Consider the following 21,988-nt stretch of genomic DNA (forward strand, 5'->3'; position numbering starts at 1 on the left):
TGTGTGTGTGTGTGTGTGTGTGTGTGTGTGTGTGTGTGTGTGTGTGTATAATGTTTTTTTTGTTCTTTTCTGTGTAAAATGTGCACATTTGTTTGTGTTTCTAGGTGCAGTTGCAGCCACGGTGTTTATTGCCTTTCTGCTCGGTCTCTACGCGGTTCTCTGGAAATGCATGATGTCACCGCCACGACGGTAAAAAAACCCGCACACAATACAAGTTTTAACTTGTTTTATGGAGCTTCAGCCTACTTTTGTTAAACGTGTTGATCTTTCAAGCTGCTGTTTGTGCACCTATCTTTGGACACGTGTGAACTTTGCACCACAAACGCCAAATTCTGGTTTCAATTCAGAAAGAAAAGCAAGCTGAGAGCAAGAGTAAAGCAGAAGACTCCCGTGTGAAGAGGCTGAAATGATCTTCTCTAAAGCATCTTAAAAATGTGGATGAAAACCTAAAAGTGGACTTTTCACTTTGAAGAAAATCCAAGAAATGCATCCTGCTGGTGGCTTCTGTCGACTCCAAGTCTCGTGATGTGAAACTGTTTTCAGCAGGTCGCACTGCTTTTTTTTTCACCTGTTCATTTTACACTACTGGCTCAATAAGCTGTCGTATAGAGAGATTATATTTTTGCATATGTCAGTATTTTAGTATTTTGCACCATTTGTTCTGTGCATGCGTGTTTTTGTATTGTTTTGCACAGTTTGAAAAGTGTTGAACGCCCTAAATGAGGTATCGTTTACATTGTTTTGATCATTTGAATTAGCTCTTAAGTCTGAAAGGCCCCCAAAATTAAGCTTGGAGATGAAATGTTTTCATATGATGTGTAATACTGGGTCAGAAAAATGAGATTTTTAAGGCACATTTAAGAGCATTTCAGTTTTTTATTTTGAAAATTCTTAAAAATGTTACTGACTAGTCCTGAATTTGGGGGTAAATGCTGCTTTTATGCCCAGTGTGTTACCTCGTCTCTCTTTTTGTTTTTATTCAAAACTACTATTGAACAGAGAGTGATGGAAATGTATCGACATGAGAAACGATAAGTAGCAAACAGCCCTAATCATTTCATCAAAAACTATTGTTCCTTAAAAGATGGCACGTGGTGATCCATCGGCTTCTGAACATCGAACTTCCTGTTAGCAGCTGGGGAGTGTGAACTCCTCTCGTTAATAAGTGATGCTAAAACTCACTATTAAAATGGAACTTGGCACAATAAAGTAACAAAGGAGGAGATAAAATTGAATGCTGTCCATAGTGTAAAGATGAGTCTTCAGCTGTTTGTTAATAAATCCATTGAGTCCGCAGATCATAGCGTCAGAGATATGGGGTGCAGTTTGTAAAGTTACACAGTAAAAAAATTAACATCAATATTTTGGTTTATTTATTAGCCTTTCATAAGAAAAAAAGTTTTTTTTCAAAGTCATATTTTCACCTTGTCATTCATACAGTTATAAATGTCACAGTTCCAAGCTAAATATTGAAATTTACAAGCTAAATATTTATTTTACAAACTAAATGTTTATGTCCAAGATAAATGATTAATTTACAAACTAAATATTTAACTTGCAAATTAAATATTTATTTTGCAAATTAAATATTTAGTTTAGGAATTAAATGTTTAGCTTAGAAACTAAATGTTTAGTTTGGAAATTAAATATTTATCTTGGAGAATAAATATTTAGTTTGGAAATTAAATGTTTAGTTTTTAAAATAAACATTTAGCTTAGAAATCAAATATTTAACTTGCAAGTTAAATATTTAGTTTGTAAACTAAATATTTAGCTTGTAAATTACATATTTCGTTTGGAACTATGACATTTATAAATGGATGAATGACCAAGTGAAAATATGACTGAAAAAATAGTTTGTTTTTTTTTTCTTATGAAAGGCTTATTAAACCAAAATATTTCTGTTAATTTTTGACTGTGTAACTTTACAAATGACACCCCATACAGAGACGATCGCAAAAGTTCTGTCACCCTGAGTTTCTAGTCTTGAGAGATAATGGTTCTTTCTAAGTTAGTTTGAGTAAAAAGTGTCAGGAACTGAACTACTTAGAATATTAGGATTTTATGTGAAATCTTCTAAATGTATTCACTTTTCCCAGGGTGTTGTTTTAACCATGTGACTTTAAAACTGTTCAATAAATTGTAACTTGTGCTTTGTTTTGTCCACAAGTTAACTGTCAAGAATTAATGTCACTGTAACCTTACAAAACTCTTTTTGGCTGCAGACTTCAATGCAAACGTCAAACTTGATCAAATAAGACCATAAAAACTTTATATCCACGGTCAGCTTCATCAAAACCATGCTGTGTAAAACTTTTGTATTTCAAGGACACAACTGAATAAAGGATGAGCTGTGAAATGATGCATTTCAGCTAAAACAACTGAGAATGTGCAGCTGTAGACCATGTTTAGTTTCATGCTTTATTTTGGAGACTTATTCCGTATTATGGTAACTATTTTACTGAATACTAGGAAAATAAGTATCTGAATCAAGATATAATTTTTAATACATGAGGTTATAGACAAATGTGAAGTACTTCAGGAGGCACACAGCTATAAAATATAATTCAACCCCAGTTCTGAGAAAAAAAACAAAACAATGGTTTGCAAATCTCTTGAATCTATATTCACAGTGCAACATAGAAAACAAATGTTAAAACTAAAATGTACCTTTGAAAAAAATTGTAATTTTACATCTCTTACAGCAGCAACACATCTCAAAGAAGTTAACAAACGACAATAAAAGTTGATGTGAATAAGAAACAGCTGGAGGAACTGTTGCAACTAACTGGGTTATTTGGCAACAGGTCAGGAAGAGGACAAGAGATAAACAGGAGCATTTTAGAGAAAATGAAAGTCTCCGAAGTAAAGATGGGCAGAGGTTCACTCGCCAAAACTGGGTTTTGAAACACTGGAAGAATTTGAGAATATTCAACAGATTATTAGCAAGACTCTGAATAGTTGATTATCTACAGTACTGTACCACCAAAACAGTCAAGATAGTAGAGACATTTATTTGCTTAAACGACAAGGCTCCAAGTCAATATTTAGATGTTTGTTATCCTCAGAGCCTCAGGCAGCACTAATTAAAAACTGGTCCGATCCTGTTCTGGACATCAGGCTCAGAAGCACTTCTACAAATCACTGCCTGTAAACTCAATTCACTGTGACATCCACAAAGGCTGGTTAAAGCTCTATCATGCAAAGAATAAGCCATATTCAATTCAGTTTATTTATATAGCGCCAAATCACAACAGAACTCATCTCAGGGCACTGAACAGAAACATTCATATACAAAAGCCAATTAGTAAAAGTTCTCTATCTCAGGAAGGAAGCCAGCAGACGTGTTGAATCTTCACATCGTCGCAGTCTCCCAGTATATGTGAACACCATTCCTCTTTGGGTCAGAGCTCATTTTAGACTGAGACCAAGTGGACAAACGTTCCGCGGTCAGATTAATCAAAATTAGATTTTGTTTTTAAAACGACAGACACATTCTCAAAGGCGGAAAGGAAACATCCAGCTTGTCGGCTGGTAGAGGAATTCATTCAACCTTTATTTAGACAGGTTAATCCCATTGAGCCTCGGGGACTCATTTACAAGAGAGACCTGATGCTTCTGGCATAGGGTGCTTTCACATCTGGAAAGGTGTCATCCTATATGCAGGTTTTAGAACAACTTGGACTCGCATCCAGATGGTGTCTTTTTCAGGGAAGGTCTTGCTTATTTCAGCAAAACAATGCTAAAATCACACATTGCATCCATTACAGCAGCATGGCTTAGAAGAGTGCACATGTTGAGCTACTTCCAGTTTAAATAAATTATACATTTATGAGCTTTGCAAATCATTACCCTCTGTTTATATTTACATTTTACACAGTGTCCCAACTATTTTGGAACTGGAGTTGTGGGTGAGAAACGATCTGATTAGTATCATAGAAGCAGTTTGTGTCGTCATAAATTAATTTCTGCACGAGAGAAAAGAGATCCCCGCTTCTGTCACATGCGAGATTCATCAGAGAGCTTCAAAGTCCTGCAGCCTCCCAGGCACCATGCTCATCGTTATTTGCATAGCTTGTTCAGTCCTACTCTCTCCTCCCTGCAAAACTCTAAAACTTCTTTGTTTTCAGAACCAGTTCTGCAACTTGTTAAAAAAAAAAGTATATTACATAGCAACCTTACCTCAAAATGGTTTGGTGGAAATTTTTCAATCGTTTCAAGCAAGAGTAGAGCTGACGTCATAAAAGTCCAAATTCAAATTGTGCTTATGCAAATGTTATTTTTTTATTTATTTAAACTTTTTATCCATTTGTTAAAAGTGCGTACTGTAGAAGTGCAGCTAGGTTTGAAAGCACCAACAGAGTAGATGATACCTTCATCAGCTGTAGAAGCATTTGGTAGAGGATGTTTGTTGTTAGCTGCTGTACACAGGATGTGCTCGGTGATTAGCTTGTTTAAAAATAATTTCCCTTCCAGAAGCAAAAAGATACGCATCAGCTCTAGGGAGTGCAAAAGATCAACACTGACGTTTCGAGAGAGGGACTTGTTGCGAAATGTAGCTGGAGTTTCAGTGTGTTTTTAATTTTTTAATGTCACTTATTTACTGTTTCAGTTATCAGAGAAATGGCCAAAGGGAAATGATGTCACTGGTGTTCTTTTAAATGCAACAAAACTATTGACTTTTTAAAATAAAATGTTAAATCCAGAAAGATCAAGAAACATTATGTCCTGCAAGTTTTTATACAACTACTGCAATCCTAAATGTTCTATGTTGCAGTGGTTTATACTCCTGGTTTATCATGAACCTATTACACTTTTGTTTCTAAATGCTCGATAATTCTGTTGAGCTTTTCAGTTCTTGTTTAAAATGATCCCTCTTGTGCATCTGTCACACCTGCTCACTAGTTCCAGCTACATCCTGTAGATAAAATGTCTAGTTTCTTATCGTATTCTTCAGCGCGAGTTCCTCTTGTGATGCACACACTTTCACGTTTTGTAACACGTATCGGAGTAACACGCACTCTTCTGAGTGGAGTGTTTGAGAATTTGGCCAAAATAAAGAATGAAAATTGGTGTTTTGTGTCTGAAAGAGTGCTCATATATGCTTTTTGCAGCATTTTAATCAATGGAGAAGTTAAACCCAAGGTATGTGCGCTTTTCTACAATAATGAGGTGTCAGATGTAACCACACAGGACTACACATGACTCCTGCAGATGGTCAGAAGGCTCAAAGCTGGATGTTATTTCACCGACTGTGGCTTCGTGTGCCTCAGAGGGATGTTCCACATCGGAGCTTAAGTAGCCCTGGTTGGTAACGCTCATCAGATGCTGATGGGTTGTTCTGTCGCAGGGCAGTACGGCTGACTGTGGACAATAGTTTGATTGTAACAGAAGTGAAGAAAGACGGAGCTGGGAGCCACATAGAGCGTTTGTGATTAACTCAGGATCCTTCGGTGTGGATGTTTCAGGGAGCAGAGGTTTGATGTTCAAGATCTCAACATCGCAGCTGACGCACTCGTCCTCTTTCTGATTCTGCAGTCTGTGATCAGTCTGTGCAAAGAGGCAAGGGCTTTAATATTGAAAACACGGGGAAAAAATCATCAAAATAATCATTTTCAAAAACTGACACATGTCCAGATCTGTTACTATTAACAACAAGATTTTAAAAAGAACAAATCTGTAATTCCTTCATTTGTTTAAAATGTTGCCTTTGGTCTAATATACACAAGAGAAATGTGTTTGCATGGAATTTTATTTATTCTTTTTTTTTTTTTTTTTGGCTTCTTCCTTCTTTTAGGGGTCACCACATCGAACTAAGTGACACGAAGACGTGGCAATTATTTTTATGCCGGATGCTCTTCATGATGCTCAGAGCACCGAGCTACCACAGCCCTCTGTGTGGAGCAAAGAGCTGCTATCTAGGGTGCCGAGGGGAGCAGATAGGGTGTTAAGGGCCTTGCTCAAGGGCTCAGAGTGGGGCAAAAGAGGGTGGAGGCAGGTGTGGGTGTTTCACCTTTCCCACCCACATTTTGATGTTGTTGGTACCGGGAGTTGAACCAGTGATCCTCCGATCACAGCCACCTTCTCTAACCTCTGTGTCACCACTCCCTGCTAAGACTAAGTCATTCGATGCTTAGCACTGAATGACTTTCCTAAAGCTAACTAAAGTAGCTAAACCTGAGTTGGAAAGCCAGAAGAAGCAAAACACTAGCTAAAAGCTACAGCAAGCTAAATGCTAGGTAAAAGATAAAATGGGAGCCTAAAAATATCAAAAAGCCAGCTTACAAATAAAAGTAACAAATGGTTAGCTAGAAGTAGCAAAAGTCTGCTTCAAAGCTAAAATAGCAAAGAAATATCAAGAAGCTAAAAATGTCTAAAGGATACTTAAAGCTAAAATTACTAAAAGCCTGTTTAGAAGCTATAATTGTTAAAAAGCCTGGCTAAAAGCTAAAAATAGCAGAATGGTTGTTAAAAGCTAGAATTAACACAACTGTATATAAAAAAAATTAATAAAAAGAATGGTAGCTAAAAGCAACAAAAGGCTAGCCAAACGTTAAACATAGCAAAAGGCAATATTGCACATGAGACTGAACACTGCTGACCATTTTCTTTGGAATACAGCAAAACCAATGCAAACAATATTGCAATGCAATATTTGAATGACATTTCAAGATCATAAGTGCTGTTTAGGGAACTGTCATATCATGCTGGTTGGTTTATCCGTACCTCAGACAGGAAGCTGTCAATCTCAGGGGTTTTAATGTTCATACCAGGCGGATAAATGAAGATCTCCTTCAGACTGTTCTTTAACCTGCAGGAAACACAAGAGTGTTTCGCAGAGAACAAAGTAAACGCTCAGTGAAAACATGCAGATCCTTTTACTCACGCTTTTCGTTGCGGCCACAGGAGGACGATGCAGCCGAGCAGGAGCAAGACAGGAGTGAGGATCTTTGCCCAGTAAGACAAGTCTGCAGGAGGAAATAAACGGAGCGCTTTATTCAATCATTGGTTCAAGTCAAGCTCGAGTGGAGATGATTCTTAACTTTTTGCTTCTCAGACACACTGAAGCATCAAAATTGCTGTGTTTTTGCGATGGTGCTGGATGTCATGAAGCTCACAATTGATCCTGGTTCTGATGGTGATGCTGGCAGGTAGCCCAGGCCCAACTTTAGTCGAAGCGCTCACAAAGCACCTGTATTCCTGTTGCTGCTGCAGACCCTCGATGGTAACAGACTTCTGATGGGGGTCTGTCACTGACACGTTGAACAAATCTAGTTGAAAACATAACAATACCTTTTATATTGAAAAGTGACATTTAAAGCTGGTTATTAATCAAAGTAACAAGAATGTGAGATTTCTTCTGACAGCCAAATAAATGTACACAAAATAACTGAGAACAGTCTAGTTTCATCTACATCTTCTACAGTTTATCTGTAGTCGTGTTGCAGACGGAACAGGTCCAAGAGAAACCCAGACATCACTCTCCCCAGCAACACTCTCCACTTCCTTCTGGAGGACCCTAAGGTGTTTGCAAGCTAGAGAAGATTTACAATATCTCCAACATAACCCCTCCAGTGCGTTCTGGTTTTGCCCCTAGCCTCTCCCCAGTGAGACATGTTCAGAAAACCTCCAAGGGGGGCGTCCAGGAGGCATCTTAATCCGATGTTCAAACCACCTCAACCTGACTCCTGTCGATATGAAGGAGCAGTAGCTCTACTTGTGGCTCCCCCTAGATGATGGAGCCCCTCACCCTCTCTCTAAGGCTGAGCCTGACCATCCTACGAAGGAAGCTCATTTTGGCCGCTTGTATCAGGATCTCAAGTTTTTGGTCATGATTCATTCAACCTTTATTTATACAGGTTAATCGCATTGAGCCTCGGGGACTCATTTACAAGAGGGACCTGAAGATGATCTGACCTGATGATCCAAACCTCATAACCACAGGTGAGGGTTGAAGCATAGACAGATCAGTAAATTGAGAACTTTGCCTTTCAACTCAACTCTTTCTTCACCACAACCGTCCGAAACAACTACCTCATTAGTAAGGACGAGGCCCCAATTTGTTGATCCATCTCTTACTCCCTCCTACCATCACTGGGGAACAAGAAGCCCAGATACTTAAGTCCTCCATCTGCGACAAAGATGCCCCGAGGGAACATTCCACCTGTCTCCAGTCAAGAACCACAGTCTCAGAGGAGCCGACTCTCATTCCAGCCACTTCACACATGGCTGCGAACTGCTGCCTCAGTTCATGCTGAACATCTTGGCCAAAAAATGTGAACAGAACCACATCATCTGCATACAGCAGAGACTAGACCATGAGGTTCCCAAACCAGACCCCTCCTCTCCATGACTGCACCTTGCGATCCTGTCCGTGAACACCACAAACAGGATGGGAGACAAGGGACCGCCCTGCCAGTGTCCAAATCGCACCGAGAACGAGCTCGACGGTACTGAAACCAGTCCACAATCACAAAACAGGATGAAGACTTTTGAAGCTGTTTTCTGGACTCACTTTCAGCTGGACCGGGCTGTGTATCAGGTCCCATTTTCTGCACTGTAACCAGGTAACCAGTGATGAAGGCCGGCTGAGATGCATCATCTTCTTCATAAAACCACTCTAGCGTCACGGATGAAGACGTGGTTTGAACCGGTTCTATCAGACTTGGTGACTGAACAGATTCTGAGAAAATGAAAGGAGGAAGCCAAATAAAATTATTAAAAACCATCGGAAACTTTATGTGTTGTGCTCATTTCTTACTGTTGGTTTAATTCACTGACTTCATGAGATCAGAGAAGAATCTTCATTGATGTTTTTACTTGCTCCTCTCCCATATAAAATCATTTTGCCTTTTGTTTATAGAATATGTAAAACAACTTAACCGCAATCAAAGGCTCTAAGGGGTTTCCCCTGTCTGTGGTGTTTGTGTGTCTTTATAGTGTTACCAAATTATTTAATGAACCAGTGGACTGATTTTAATAACGGTCTCATAAAATACACATTAGATGTACATCTACAATAGATTTACTTTTAGAGTCAACTCCAATTCAAGATGGCCACCACAGCTAAAATAAACTAGCCCCAAAATGGCTATAAAGCTTTACAGATATTAACCTAAAACCTGGTGGTAGTAGCTGAGAATCACTCCCATCACATACTTGAACCGCTAATGATTGTATGAGATCTGTTTTATAAACTTTGCCTTTGACTCTTAAAGTATGTTAGCAAAATACCTTACAAACACAAAACCCACGCATGCACGGAGAAAACATGCAAACTCCACCCAGAAAAGCCCCTGGACGGGGGTTTGAACCAAGGACCTGCTCGCTGAGAGGCAGCAGCTCCACCAGTTGTGCCACCGTGCTGCCCTAATTAAAATATGTCTTTACAAAGCATAATGAGTTCAAACACTAACTGAGCTCCTGTGAGTATCCAGTCAGTATCTCCAGCAGAGTGTGTCCATCTTCTGAACATCCATAAATGTTGAATGAAAACCTGCGACCTGGTTGGAAAAGCTCTGCAGAGTAAAGATGCATCACCATAATTACTTCATTACAAACACCACCTAAAATAAAGAAAAACACAAACTTACTAGCAGGCAGGACCAAAGTATTGTTTTCTCCTGGTACCTTGATCCACCGCAGCGTACAGGGCTCAGGGATTCCCAGAATGCACCAATCTACAGTATAACCGCAGGTGATGGTGCTCTGCTCGTCCCACAACAGATGAAACCCCCCAGCTGTGATGCTGCTCAAACGTTTCTTTGATGGGAGGACTTCGATGTTTGAACAGACACGGATATCAGCCGTTTAGCAAAAATCCAGAACTCACTGAGTGACCAAAACATGAACACACTGAACCGTTTTATTTGCCCACTCAATAAAAAATGTGTTGTTGTATAAAAATAAAAAATTAAAAACAATCAGCTCGGCCGTTCACCCGTGTTGTCCTTTGGTGGGATGCTGATGTTGGCAGGGATGGAGGAGGCGTTTTGGAGAACAGCTCGAACGGTGACGTCACACCTTCCAGGACCGATGAGGACCTCTGCCTGGTTCTGTCCACTGTCCCTCAGTTCTGCCCAGGTCTGGCCTCCTTGTGACCACTCCAGTTTGTAGCCTTGGATGGTTACTGGTGTTGCTTCACCACTAACAACATCCTGAGGATGAGCTGAGTTAGTGAGGGTTGAAATGGTGCATGCATAGAAAACAAATGTTCTTGTTAAATAAAAATAATTTTTAAAAGTGCTTACTGTGTTCCACAATAAAGTAACTCGTCGGTCATCTGAGTCAGACAGGGGCTGTATTCTCCTCCATAGGTCTACAGTCACCAGTGGATCTGAGGAACATTTTGATTTAAACACCAGAACTCTCAAAACCACAACCATCATAAAACAGAAAGTTTTCTTAAGACGTTTTAATGGACAGGAGTTATAATGTGAGAACCGCTTTTACTTTGTTATAAAATAGCAAAATACAGCAAAAAAATAGTAATAACATAATAATAATAATAATCAGGGTGGCCAGATTTACATAATCACGTTTTTACCTCCTGCTTTTCTCTATTCTGTGCGCATGTTCACCAAACACAACACGTGTCTCATCTTACCACACCTTCACGCAGCACATGTGACAGTTTGGGTCAAAATATTATAATTTTAAAGTAAGAGTTCAATAGTTCATCATTGCTTATCTGGCAACCCTGATAATAATGAACATCTGTGTTGATGATTTGGTCCTCAGTTCATTGACTTTTTTTGTGGCGGGTATAATCATGAATAAACTTTACTTAATTTAGATTTGACCACATCCTGGTTTAGTACTCACACGTTGTGAACAGTGTGGTTGGTGTCCACTCTCCCCAGAGTCGGCCGGTGACAGAACAGCGCACCCTTGTAGAGTACAGAGTGTTGGGTTGTAAGCGCTCCAGTTTGACTTCGCAGCGATCGCTCACACTGTAGCAAACCAGCTAGTGCAGAGATTTAACGATTAAAAACACGTCCATTAAAATGTCCAGTTTTTAGTAGGATATGATACCTCCGTGACGCTGCCAGGAATGGTTTCAACCTGACAAGAAAGGTTTGTCTGGTTTCCCTGAACACTCCAGGACAAGAAGACGTCCTTCACCCCAGGCTTTACTCTGTCCCACTCCATCACAGGAAGCACTAAAGGCAGCCCACACATAGGGTGTTGGATAAAAGCTCATATTACAGAAGTAGTTCAGTGACCACAAACACAACAACACTGATTTCCCATTGTTGTGATAAAATGGAAATAAAAAAACACTTCAACCTAAAACTAAACGGCTTTAGGTTTTATATTGTTAGTTTTATAACTGGTTTGACTGTTCAATGGACCTCTGTCAGAGATGTTGAAGCTGTAGGTCTCAGTCTCCTCTCCGAGCTGGTCCTTCACCACCACTCGGATGTTGTATTCCTGCAGCTGTGCCACGACTGGAAAAGTACAAGATGATGGCTCACAAATGATGGGAGCCTGGTCCGAGTTCCTGAAAGTCCATATAGACAACACAGCTCTCTGTGACGCAGTTTGTGACAAAATATTGGCTGCTTGGTTGCTCTGAAGCAGGACTTTCAAATGTGTTTTTTTTTTAATCCTGAGAATAAACTTTGTCCTTGTAAAGATGAATATCCTGCGAGGGGAGGCAAGGCTCCAAGATGAACTCAAAGATCATAAATCATCCTAAAGCACTGGTTCCTGGTAAAAGCTAAACAAACTAAACTGGATCATTTTGTACAAAAAATATATATAAAGAAATACATCTTAGCACTCCTCTATAATTCTTTCAGGATTCCTGGCATCATGTGTGTTGCATGCGCTCACTCTATGTGGAGAGTATGTGTTTGTTTATTGTGGTCAAACCGGTCCCGTTTCCGGCCCGAATCCCAGCTACAGGTGACAGTTTTCATGTCTGGCGTTACACAGCTGAGGTTTCTGGGCTTCTGAGGAGGAACTACAGGGGCCACGATGTTACTCACATGCTTTAATTCTCCATAAAAATAAAATGTGTAATCTTATCTTACTTACAGCTGATATAGTTTAAGGTATAAACCTGCTTGCCAGTTGATTCAGTGCAAGCGAGTGACAATACTTTAAAGCGTGTAGTTGGGATTGTCAGATTGTTGACAGAAATAGCTTTAACTCTGGCACCAATGCTCAAAAGAGGATAATGATTGTTCAGAAAAGTGATGCTTGTGATGTTGACTCCTGCTGGGGGAACGCAACAGAACGTGGCAGTGCTTCCTTCCCTCAGGAATCGCTTGGAGGGAAATATTTCCATCTTGTGCTTTATTGTAAATCCTAAAAGAAGATAAAAAAAAAAACATGGCAGTTGAATAATAATTACAATAATCTAACGAGTTGCCACTGAAAAAGCTTCCAAAAATAAAACAACTAGAGAAACTGCATTTCCTGTGAAAATGCAGTGTGAATGCTTATTGAAGAACTTGCTGAAAAACAGCTGAAATTATGTAAAACACATTTTGAAATGTAGCTGAAACAGCTGAACAAGCCTAAATTAGGTTTAAATAAGCAAAAATGGGCGCAAGGAAAAGGAAATGAGCTAAAAAAAAAAAAGGCTGAAATTAGTAAAGCAATAGCTGAAAAGGAAAAATTAAGCTCAACGGAAGTGGAAAGAGTTGACATGAGCTAAAAAAATGTGTAATTGGTTGAAAAAGTTAAAATTAGCATGAAAAGAGCTAAATAGTAGCTGAAAGTGGTCTGAATAAATAGTAGCTGAAGAGCTAAATAGTAGCTGAAGTGGTCTCCAGCTACAAGTACTTGGGTGTACACATGAATGACAACCTCAGCTGGAGCAACAACACCACCAGCCTGATCAAGAAAGCTCATCAGAGACTCTACTTCCTCAGACGGCTGAGGCGAGCTGGTCTGGGAAGCTCAGTCCTCACCTCCTTCTACAGGTGTGCAGTGGAGAGCATCCTGTGCTCCAGCATCAGTGTGTGGCATGGAGGCTGCACAGCTGCGGAGAGAAAAGCTTTGCAGAGAGTGGTGAAGGCTGCACAGAAATCTGTTGGAATCAGTCTCCCCACCGTCACAGACATCTACACCTCCAGATGCAGGAAGAGGGCCACCTGCATCATGAAGGACCCCACCCACCCAGCGCACACGCTTTTTGCCCCACTCCCCTCGGGAAGGAGGTTAAGGAGCATTAAGTGTAGAACCACTAGACTGAGGAACAGCTTCTACCCTGAGGCTGTTAGACTCATGAATCTCTAACTAGAATAATCACTGTGAAAAACCATATCATGTTGCTGCTGATCTGTTTCATGTTGCTGCTGATCTGTTTCAATGTTGATGTGTTCATGCGTGCACATCTGCTCACAGACTCATGTTCATGTTTGTGCTGATGTTCAATGTTTTATGTTATGAGTGCTTAGTGTATATTTAGTTGATGTTTTTCTTAGTTCATATCTTAGATGTTATTACTGTTTTTCTCTTACATTTTATTGTTGGATGTAACTGGGACCCTGTGTACATAATTTCGCTCCACCACATGTACCACATGAGGTGCGAATGACAATAAAGAAACTCTGACTCTGACTCTGACTCTCAAAGAAGAGAAAAAGCTGAAACTCGCAGAAAAAAACCTGAAAGGAGCAAAACAAGTTGAAATTAGCAGAAAGAAATTAATTATGGAAAAAACCTTAAATTTGCGCACACACCCACACACACTCCCTCCCACACACACACACACAGACACACAAAGCTCAATAGTAGCTACCCAGTTTTTCTGAATTAGACTAAAAAAAAAAGTTTAAATGAGCGCAAAAAACGTGGAATTAGCTGAAAAATATAAAATTAGCATAAAACAGCTAAATAGTAGCTGAAATAGTGGCAAGATCTGTAACTTCCAAAAATAAGCTGAAATGAGCATGTAAATCCTTATTGAGTGAAGTCTGAGCCTGACGCTCCCATGGCCTCCAGCATAATTCTTGTCCAAACATTTTTTTAATTATTCGCTGTGGCTTGTGTTTAAAGGTTTACTTAAAAATGAAACATGTACAGCAAAAAAGTAAGCAAAAACAACTTATCCATGAGTTGGTAATTAAACAGAAAAAGAGTTAGGGAGGTCAAAAAATTGTTTGGCTTTACTCCCCATCTAGTCTGTCTGGACTTTCTCTCCTGCCATGCCCCACCAACACATCACATGACTTAAATAAACATGTTACCAACCTCAAACCAACAAAGATCTACACATAAAACAAATAGCTTCCGTTATACATATAGTTTATACAAAATGTAGTTTTGGCTCTGACAGAGCATAACAAGCTGAAAATTAGCAGAAAGAAGTTAGAAGAAGCACAAAAATGTTGTAGTTAGCAGAAAGAAGCTGAAAGGAGCACAAAACAACGGAAAAGCAGCTGAAATTAGCTGAAAAATAAGTTTAAACCTGCAGATGGAAGCTGAAAGAAGCTGAACCAGAACAAAATGTGAAAGGCACAGTAAAAGGCTGTAAACAGATCTAAAGATTTGAAGGATGTAAAATGAGATCAATTCATTTTTTATGAGAAAAAAGTGGCAGAAAATGCTAAATATTTCAAAAAGCTAAAGTTGCACCAATACCAAAAGTCATAGCACCGTTCTGAACGAGCTGAAAGTTGATACATGATTTGTTGAAATAGCACAAAAACTGTGGAACGAGGAAGATGCAGTAAAACGTCCGGAAGAAAAATGGATCACAATCGTGTGAATGCTTCACAAACATTCACACTATTATCATATGAAACTTTTAAGAGTGTGTGAGATCTACATTACATGTTTGCACTTTCAGCAACAGATGAAAAGTACTCATGCAACAACCCCCCCCCCCCCCCACCCCGTACAAAACAGCAACTACATCACTAAATGATGTCACTTCCTGATCAGTGAAACTGCAGAAACATTCACACTTATGTTGCATTTAATCTTAAACCAGTCACGGATCAGGAGATTGTCTCACCGTAGTTGGTTTTCCAGTTGCTCCAAAGACTCGGCCCAGTTTGATTACAGAAGCTCCGTATCCTGACAGAGTGATCGACACACTCAAGAGGCACCTCAGAGATCCACGTCCACGAGTACTCAGAGGAGTCTCTGGCTGATACACTCACATTTCTCTACATCGGCAAACAGGGGGCACATCAAGTATTAAGTCTGATAAGGATTATTAACTACGCTAAAAATTACCACACAAATTATTGATATTAACGAGGACAAATGCAAACACGCTGATTTAAAAAAAATCCACTTTCCAATATGAGCATAATGGTGTTTATAGCAAAAATCTACAAAGTCATATGCACTGGTACATAACTGGTAGCTGCTACTTAAGAGGTAAAAACCTACAGTTTACATACCAGATGTACCTGTACTGACGAGTTACTTACCAGTCTCTTACTGGAATGTACCTGGCTTATGTGTTGCTACCAATACAAGATTTAATTAGAATAAAACAAAATTAATTTTAAATATCTGGATATATAAAGCAACATATTTAAAACTATATATGTTTGTTGTGAACTTGGCCTAAATTTAGCTTCTTTTTTATTTTTTAAATTAAAGTTTGTGGTCAATTTCAAATGAGCAGATTGTGTGTTCCGGATTATGGGGTTTGTAAAGTTACACTGTCAAAAATTAACAGCAATATTTTTGGTTTATTTTGCCTTTAATAAGAAAAAAAAGTGTTTTGTTTTTTTTAATCAAAGTCATATTTTCACCATGTTATTCATACATTTATAAATGTCATAGTTCCAAACTGAATATTTAATTTACAAGCTAAATACTTATATATTTAGTTAGTAAACTAAATATTTAGGTGTAAATTAAATATTTTGTTTGGAACTATGACATTTATTAATGTATGAATAACATGGTGAAAATATGACTTTAAATATAAAAATATATATATATATATATATATATATATTTATTTATTTATTTATTTTTTTTTTTCTTATGAAAGGCCAAAATACCAAAATATTGCTGTTAATTTTTGACTGAACAACTTTACACACGGCACCCCATACCGGTTTTTGTTTTTACATTTAAAGCAAAAACATTTTACAGAAAAAAAGACTATCATTTCATGACGCAGCTTTTGTAGATCGCTCCTGATTGTGTAGTTTGATGTTTTCACATAAAGATGAAGATGTAGGTCAAAATGTTTGTTTCAAATTGGATACAATAAAAATCAATAACTTCATCTTCAATTAAAAGTGATTTTCACACACAGCCAAACTACTTACAGCGTAAATGATATCGTAATTTTCTGTGCGGCCGATATGAATCTCATAAATGTCGTTTTCTGAGGCTCCACGGTTCCTCGCCCAGCTCACCACAAGGCTCTGCTCGTCACCAACAGCCTCCAAGTGACTGATTGTTGGTTTTAGTGGTAGAAAACCTGGCACAAAAATGAAAATGCAGCCTGTGAAAAACGACAGGAAGGAACTTTAAAACATAAAAAAAATCCAGCTTACCATCACAACAGCCTTCAGTTTGCTCCATACAGAATAGGAGGTACAACCTGAGCAGGTGGAAGCTGAACACTTTGACACTTTTCATCATTGTAGCTGAAAAATGAGAATGTGATGTCCACTGTCAGTTATGGCTCAATGTTAAACTTGGCTAGCTCTAAAAGTAAGAGTATTGCGCAAGTTGGCACAGGAACTCATGGGAGGTGTGTAACTATCAGATATCGATGTGGAGCTTTTCACACAAGGCAAAGGACACGTACCGGATGTTTGTCACAAAGGTTTTATACACACAATATTATTATGGCACATTACAAGCACGATTTAAGAGATTAAAAGATGCGACTTATTTAAAAAAAAAAGGTTTTGAACTTGGCAGTGCAAGAAGCATTGCTGACATCAGTCAACAATGAACCCATTTTTACATCAGTTACAGCATCAGCAAAGTTTTTGGCACTTTAGATTAAAAAAAAAAAAAAAAGCAGGACTGTAAGATTAGATCACGGTGTGCATAGGTAGCCTTCTCGTAAAAATAAACATATATTAAATATATATACAATGATGTCAGGATGTTTTTCAGATGCTTACAATCACTTTTAAATATACATCAAACTCCACTGAAGAACAAGAGAAAATAAAAACAAACTGTACATTTACACGGGGTGGGCTTGATTGACTGAACGTGTTTGAATTTTACGTGCTCTTGCAAAAATTACAAGGATAATGGGCTCTTAATCTACTGATGTTTTTGGCGTTTTAACACAAATGTACCTTTGCCTTCACACAAGTGCAACAAATATAAACATAGTAGCAGTAAGAACACGGGGAGAACGAGGATAACAGCTGGTTCACTAAGAGCTTCTTTTGCAAAAATTAAAAAAGGCACAACGGTTTCATCACGCTGAGAGCAGACTGATTTAGGATCACAGAAAAAGGCACATACTGTGGGGCTGCCTGTTTAACTTGACTTTACTAACATAAAGCGGCTGTCCAGAACTTTTGAAAAGGACTTCTGAGGAAAGCTTATGAACAATTAACATCTTACCTGTTGTAGGTAATAGCTAATAGCTAGTCTGAGTGGGGCCGTAACCATAGTAGATTGTTTTAGTCTTAAAACAACTTCAATCTTCAATCAGTCTTCAGTGTCAGCAGCAGCAGCTGGCTGTAGCTCTTCTCAGGCACATTTGGCAGAAATATTGTACTATTTCGAAAAGAAACACCACGTAATACAAAACTGATGCCAATATAATGGTTTATAATTTAGTGCATGGATGAACCCTAGTGATATTTCTCAGAGGTTGTGTTAGGCTGTGTCAAATAAGATCTCAGCTACAGACTCAAATCTCAAATGAGTTGAAAAGGAGGCACCGTGGATGCATTCCCATCTACCTGCCAGCTATGCTCGAGTGTCTGACCACCGAGATCCTGGAGCTGGCAGAAAACATGGCTCGTGACAACAGACGGGCCGGGATCGTCTCCTGGCACCTGCAGCTGGCTGTCCGCAGCGAAGAGGAGCTCGGCAGGCTGCTGGGAGGAGTGACCATCGCTCTCGGAGTTCTGCCCAGCATTCAGGCGATCCTGCAGCCCGGGGGAACCGAGAGGCCAGCCAAGTCTGGGTGGAAGGATCGGACGGAATCTGCGGCCAGTTTCTTCAGATCCGCTTTGGGATGGACTTTTACAAGAGATCTTTCCTGCCTACAGCCATCAGTATCTACAACATCTCTTAATGATACGAGGTTAACGAGTTACAACAACATTTAATTTCCCTTTGGTATTAATAAAGTAGTTTTGAATTTAATTGATCTGAAGAAACTTGGATTAGTTTTTAGCCCAGAAATCCAGTAAGAATCAGTTTCTCCAAACTGAGGTTGTTCAAGAGCAATCTACAACAGGTAAGATACTCATTCTTCATAACCCATTCACAGAATCCCACTTCAAGTGCTCTGACCCATCCCTTTAGCTTCATATATGTAAATAGAAACAAATGCACACAGACACGTACAAGCAACAGAAAATGTTTGTTCAGGTCTCGTTGAAGCAGCTTGCTTTGCTCATTTCATGAGTCTCAAAGGTAAACAATATTCTCTTCTCCCTCCTCGTCTCCATTTTGTCCGTCAAGTGAGAGGTAAGCCTGTGGTGGGAGGAGGGGGGTAAGAGAGGGCGAGGACGAGTTGTGCTCCTTATTAAGACCATGACCAGTGAACTCTGACCTCCAGGAACTGGACGATTGTGTGTTGTCTAGCAGACCGAGGTCTCCTGGAAAAAAGATAAACAAGACAAACACTGTATTTTGGAGGACTGGACAAAGAAAGGAGAAGTCCTTTGGGTTTATTTCTACATTTGTGTCTTACTGCTGTTGCTCCTCTGTGTCTGTGAGGTGACCCTGCTGCTGAACGGGTGGAGGGAGTCGGCTGGGAGACGTGAACAGCTGTGCTTGTTAGCGTACGGAGGCTGTCTGCTGTGTGTCTGGCTCAGCAGCGTGTTGAGGCTGTTGTAGAGGCTGGCACTGAGGCTGGGGGTGGCGCTGTGGTTGGTGCTGCTCGGCGGGCAGTCGTGGTTCTTCTTCTGCATGCCCAGAACGTGCTGTTGCTGGTTGTTGTAGTTCGTTGGCTGGAGGAGGTGGTTCTGCTGCAGGGAGGCAAGCAAAGCTGCCTCGTTCTTGAACACCGAACAGTTGGCGTCCAGGCTGCCTGTGCGGCTGTGAGTGCACACCTGAGACAAGAGAGCAGCACAGAAACACAAATGATGAGGCTTGTTCGGCAGAGGTCACTGCTTCTTTTCTCCTGGATTCTCTGATGAATAAGAAAATCCTTCCTGCACTTTTACATTTACCTTGTATCCATCCAGGGGTAACGTGACCGGCAGGCTGCTCTGGCGGTTGTGTCTCCAGCCCTGAAGCAGCCTCTGTTGGGCTTCGATCTTCTCCTTCTCCTTCTCCACACTCCTCTGGCCCTCCTTCAGTCTGTCCAGATTCTGCTGATACTCCTGCAGCTGGGCTTCCAGCTCCTCGCGCTCACAGCGCAGCCGCTCCGCCTCCAGGAGACACTGCTGCTGTCTCTGCTCCAGTAAACTCTCCTGCTCACCCTGTAAGCATGAAAGGTTTAGAAGGTGCTCCTATGGGCGAAACACAAGACGGACTGCTCTCAAGCTGTAAAAGCTGCAACATCATTTTGTTTGCCTTGTTCAGTAGCGGATGATAAATGTCAGAAAACCTAATGTTCCGTGTTGAAATGCATGAGGCCCACCTGCTGTTTCTCTCTGGTTGCACACTCTTTTTCCCAATGCTGCTGCTCCTGTTTCAACTTGATCTGGAGTTTCTGCACCTCGTCCACGTCATCCTTCCTCCTCTCCAGCCCCCTCTTCTCCTCTTTCATCTTGTCTGTGCTCCTCTGTTTCTCCAGCTCCTGGGAAACAACAAAGCATATTTTTATGCTAATATTCCTGATGAAAAAAGATAAGAAACCAACATTATAGATTCAGCTACTAAAAAAAACAACAACATTCATTTACTGACAATTCTTTTTGAAATATAAAAAAAATATTTTAACAAACCAGGCTGTTTTGGAGGGAGGCGATGCTTCGGAGCTGAGGTCTTTCTCCTTCTTGGAGAAGAAGTTTGTGGACTTCATAGTAGCTGTCTTGAAGGGTCACAGCTGCCTGCAAACACAAAGAGAATACCGACTTATTAATTTATTATTATTATTATGTTTTAATTCTGAATAAAGTTGAGTACATAAAACAAATGTATATTCCTGTATAAACAAGGTGTGTGCTTGTATACATGTTAGATTGAGATAGATTACTAATATGGCTGGAAAGAATTTAAAATACCACTTTACTTTGAAAGATTAAGAAGGTTTTACTTTGAAGAGCATGTGTTAACGATTGTTTTTTTTTAAACACACTAAAAACAAAAAAATCTACTACGTCATTGTGGGGTTATCAATTTGAACAGATTATTTGTGTAATTGGACGTGTATGAATAATGTTTTGTAATGCAGCATTTATTATCTCAGACATGTTTTGTTCTCACCTGCAGACTATAAAGGAGCTGAGTCAGACTCTGGACACTTTCTGCCACCTAAAAACAACAACTATGTGTTATTATAGAATTATAAAGTCTATTTATTCAGAAACAAAAGTTGCTCATGTGAAATGAAAAAGAGTTGAACCTTTAACAGCATCCCTTTGGAGTCTCTTTTTCGGAGCTCGACAGCTGAGCTCCACGACACGCTGTCCAACCCGGTTAACTCATTGTCTGATCCGAGAGAGGCGGAGCTCATACTGAGCGTGCTCAGATAATCCGCTGTACGGGCAGGGAAAGGAGAGTTGTGCATGTGAAATGCTGCAACACCTAAAAAGATCAAATGTTGGACTAAAAAAAGAAAAAAGAGGAACCCGTGACTCACGTTCAGAAGGAGACTCCTGGATGCTGCTGCCGTGGCTGTTGTAGCTGCAGCACTCAAGCGCTTGGACAGGGGAGTTCTGACGTTGGACAGGAAGGCCATCACGAGCCTGAAGAATACCGATCAGGTTCTCTGCTGCAAAAAAGGCAAATATTTGTAAAAACCTGGATGTTTCTGCAACAACATAAACCTGCAATAGAGAAACAACTTTTTTCCGTACATATTAGAGCATACACTAACTGAATATATTGTTTTTATTTTTTGGTTAAATAAGAAAACAGCCATTTGCAAAAATTTTGTTAAAATATTTCTGCATTGTCTGTTCATACTCGAATGTGCTTGTAGGATCTGTTGCTGTCAGATTGAAAATATCTCAGTAGAGGCACAAAAGTTCATTTTAGCTGACTGGATCAGAAGATAATCTGTGATAATAAACAAGATAATCAGTATTTCAGTGGGACTGCTTGCCATAACAATGTATTAAAGAAGTATTTGCCATTGCCTGAAATATTAGGTTAACACAAATCTTTTTTTTAATTATTGTTATGGTTGTGTATCATGTATCTGGCACAGCAGCTGTCTAACCTTCTCTGAGTGCAGCTGTCAGCAGTGAAGACGCCTGGCGTGGATGCTCGCTGTCCATGTACTGTGCGGGCTGCACCAGCAGAGGGCGCTGTGGCACAGGTTCTGGTGGATGGAGGGTTAACTCTGTCAGTTCAGCATAAATTTGTAACTTTTCCTCCAAGCTGTGGCAGATTTGCTGGTCCTGACCAAACAGTGCATCTGCAAACCAAACAAAATCTAAGATGAGTGCTGTGCAGGTTTTATGATTCTTTGCGTTTAATTAAATGGAAAATTAAACATGTGGGCGTTTAAATGTCATCGTCTTACCCTGGAACTTGTTAATCGTCTGAACTCTCAGTTCTGCAGCTTGCCTGGCTTCCTCGGTATCTGCAGTTCGCTCCTCCTCCTCTTCTTCCTCAGGACAACTGCCATGTGTACCAGCGGGTTAAATAATGAGTGACACAAGCATTAATACTCATTAACCTGACTCACACACACACACACACACACACACACACACACACACACACACACACA

At 39.9% G+C, this 21,988-nt stretch overlaps 3 protein-coding genes across 3 annotated transcripts in view; all 3 read right to left on the minus strand.

Annotated features, from left to right (window-relative positions):
- tmem8b (transmembrane protein 8B) overlaps window positions 1–21,988 on the minus strand; it is a 1,109,927-nt gene that overhangs the window by 925,052 nt on the left and 162,887 nt on the right. The window lies entirely within an intron of this gene.
- Window positions 5,176–16,575, minus strand: osmr (oncostatin M receptor). Its single transcript, XM_037680915.1, is given in 18 exon segments — window positions 5,176–5,550; window positions 6,727–6,811; window positions 6,887–6,968; window positions 7,119–7,271; window positions 8,516–8,683; window positions 9,417–9,518; window positions 9,594–9,776; window positions 9,853–9,855; window positions 9,941–10,157; window positions 10,251–10,336; window positions 10,825–10,966; window positions 11,035–11,162; window positions 11,355–11,503; window positions 11,839–11,968; window positions 12,043–12,301; window positions 14,955–15,128; window positions 16,257–16,411; window positions 16,488–16,575. Coding segments are annotated over 18 exon segments (2,679 nt in total).
- Window positions 18,486–21,988, minus strand: part of LOC119413847 (rho guanine nucleotide exchange factor 28) — a 47,813-nt gene continuing 44,310 nt past the window's right edge. The window contains exons 30-39 of the mRNA XM_037680913.1: window positions 21,779–21,876; window positions 21,473–21,670; window positions 20,891–21,022; window positions 20,654–20,787; window positions 20,515–20,562; window positions 20,034–20,138; window positions 19,727–19,885; window positions 19,314–19,565; window positions 18,833–19,202; window positions 18,486–18,737 (exon numbers count right to left, since the gene is read on the minus strand). Of these exons, the coding sequence (XP_037536841.1) occupies window positions 18,547–18,737; window positions 18,833–19,202; window positions 19,314–19,565; window positions 19,727–19,885; window positions 20,034–20,138; window positions 20,515–20,562; window positions 20,654–20,787; window positions 20,891–21,022; window positions 21,473–21,670; window positions 21,779–21,876 (1,687 nt within the window). The 3' untranslated portion in view covers window positions 18,486–18,546. The remainder of the gene's footprint in view (window positions 18,738–18,832; window positions 19,203–19,313; window positions 19,566–19,726; window positions 19,886–20,033; window positions 20,139–20,514; window positions 20,563–20,653; window positions 20,788–20,890; window positions 21,023–21,472; window positions 21,671–21,778; window positions 21,877–21,988) is intronic.

Source organism: Nematolebias whitei, chromosome 8 (assembly GCF_014905685.2).
Source record: "Nematolebias whitei isolate Nwh7 chromosome 8, NemWhi1, whole genome shotgun sequence".
Classification (NCBI taxonomy): domain Eukaryota; kingdom Metazoa; phylum Chordata; class Actinopteri; order Cyprinodontiformes; family Rivulidae; genus Nematolebias; species Nematolebias whitei.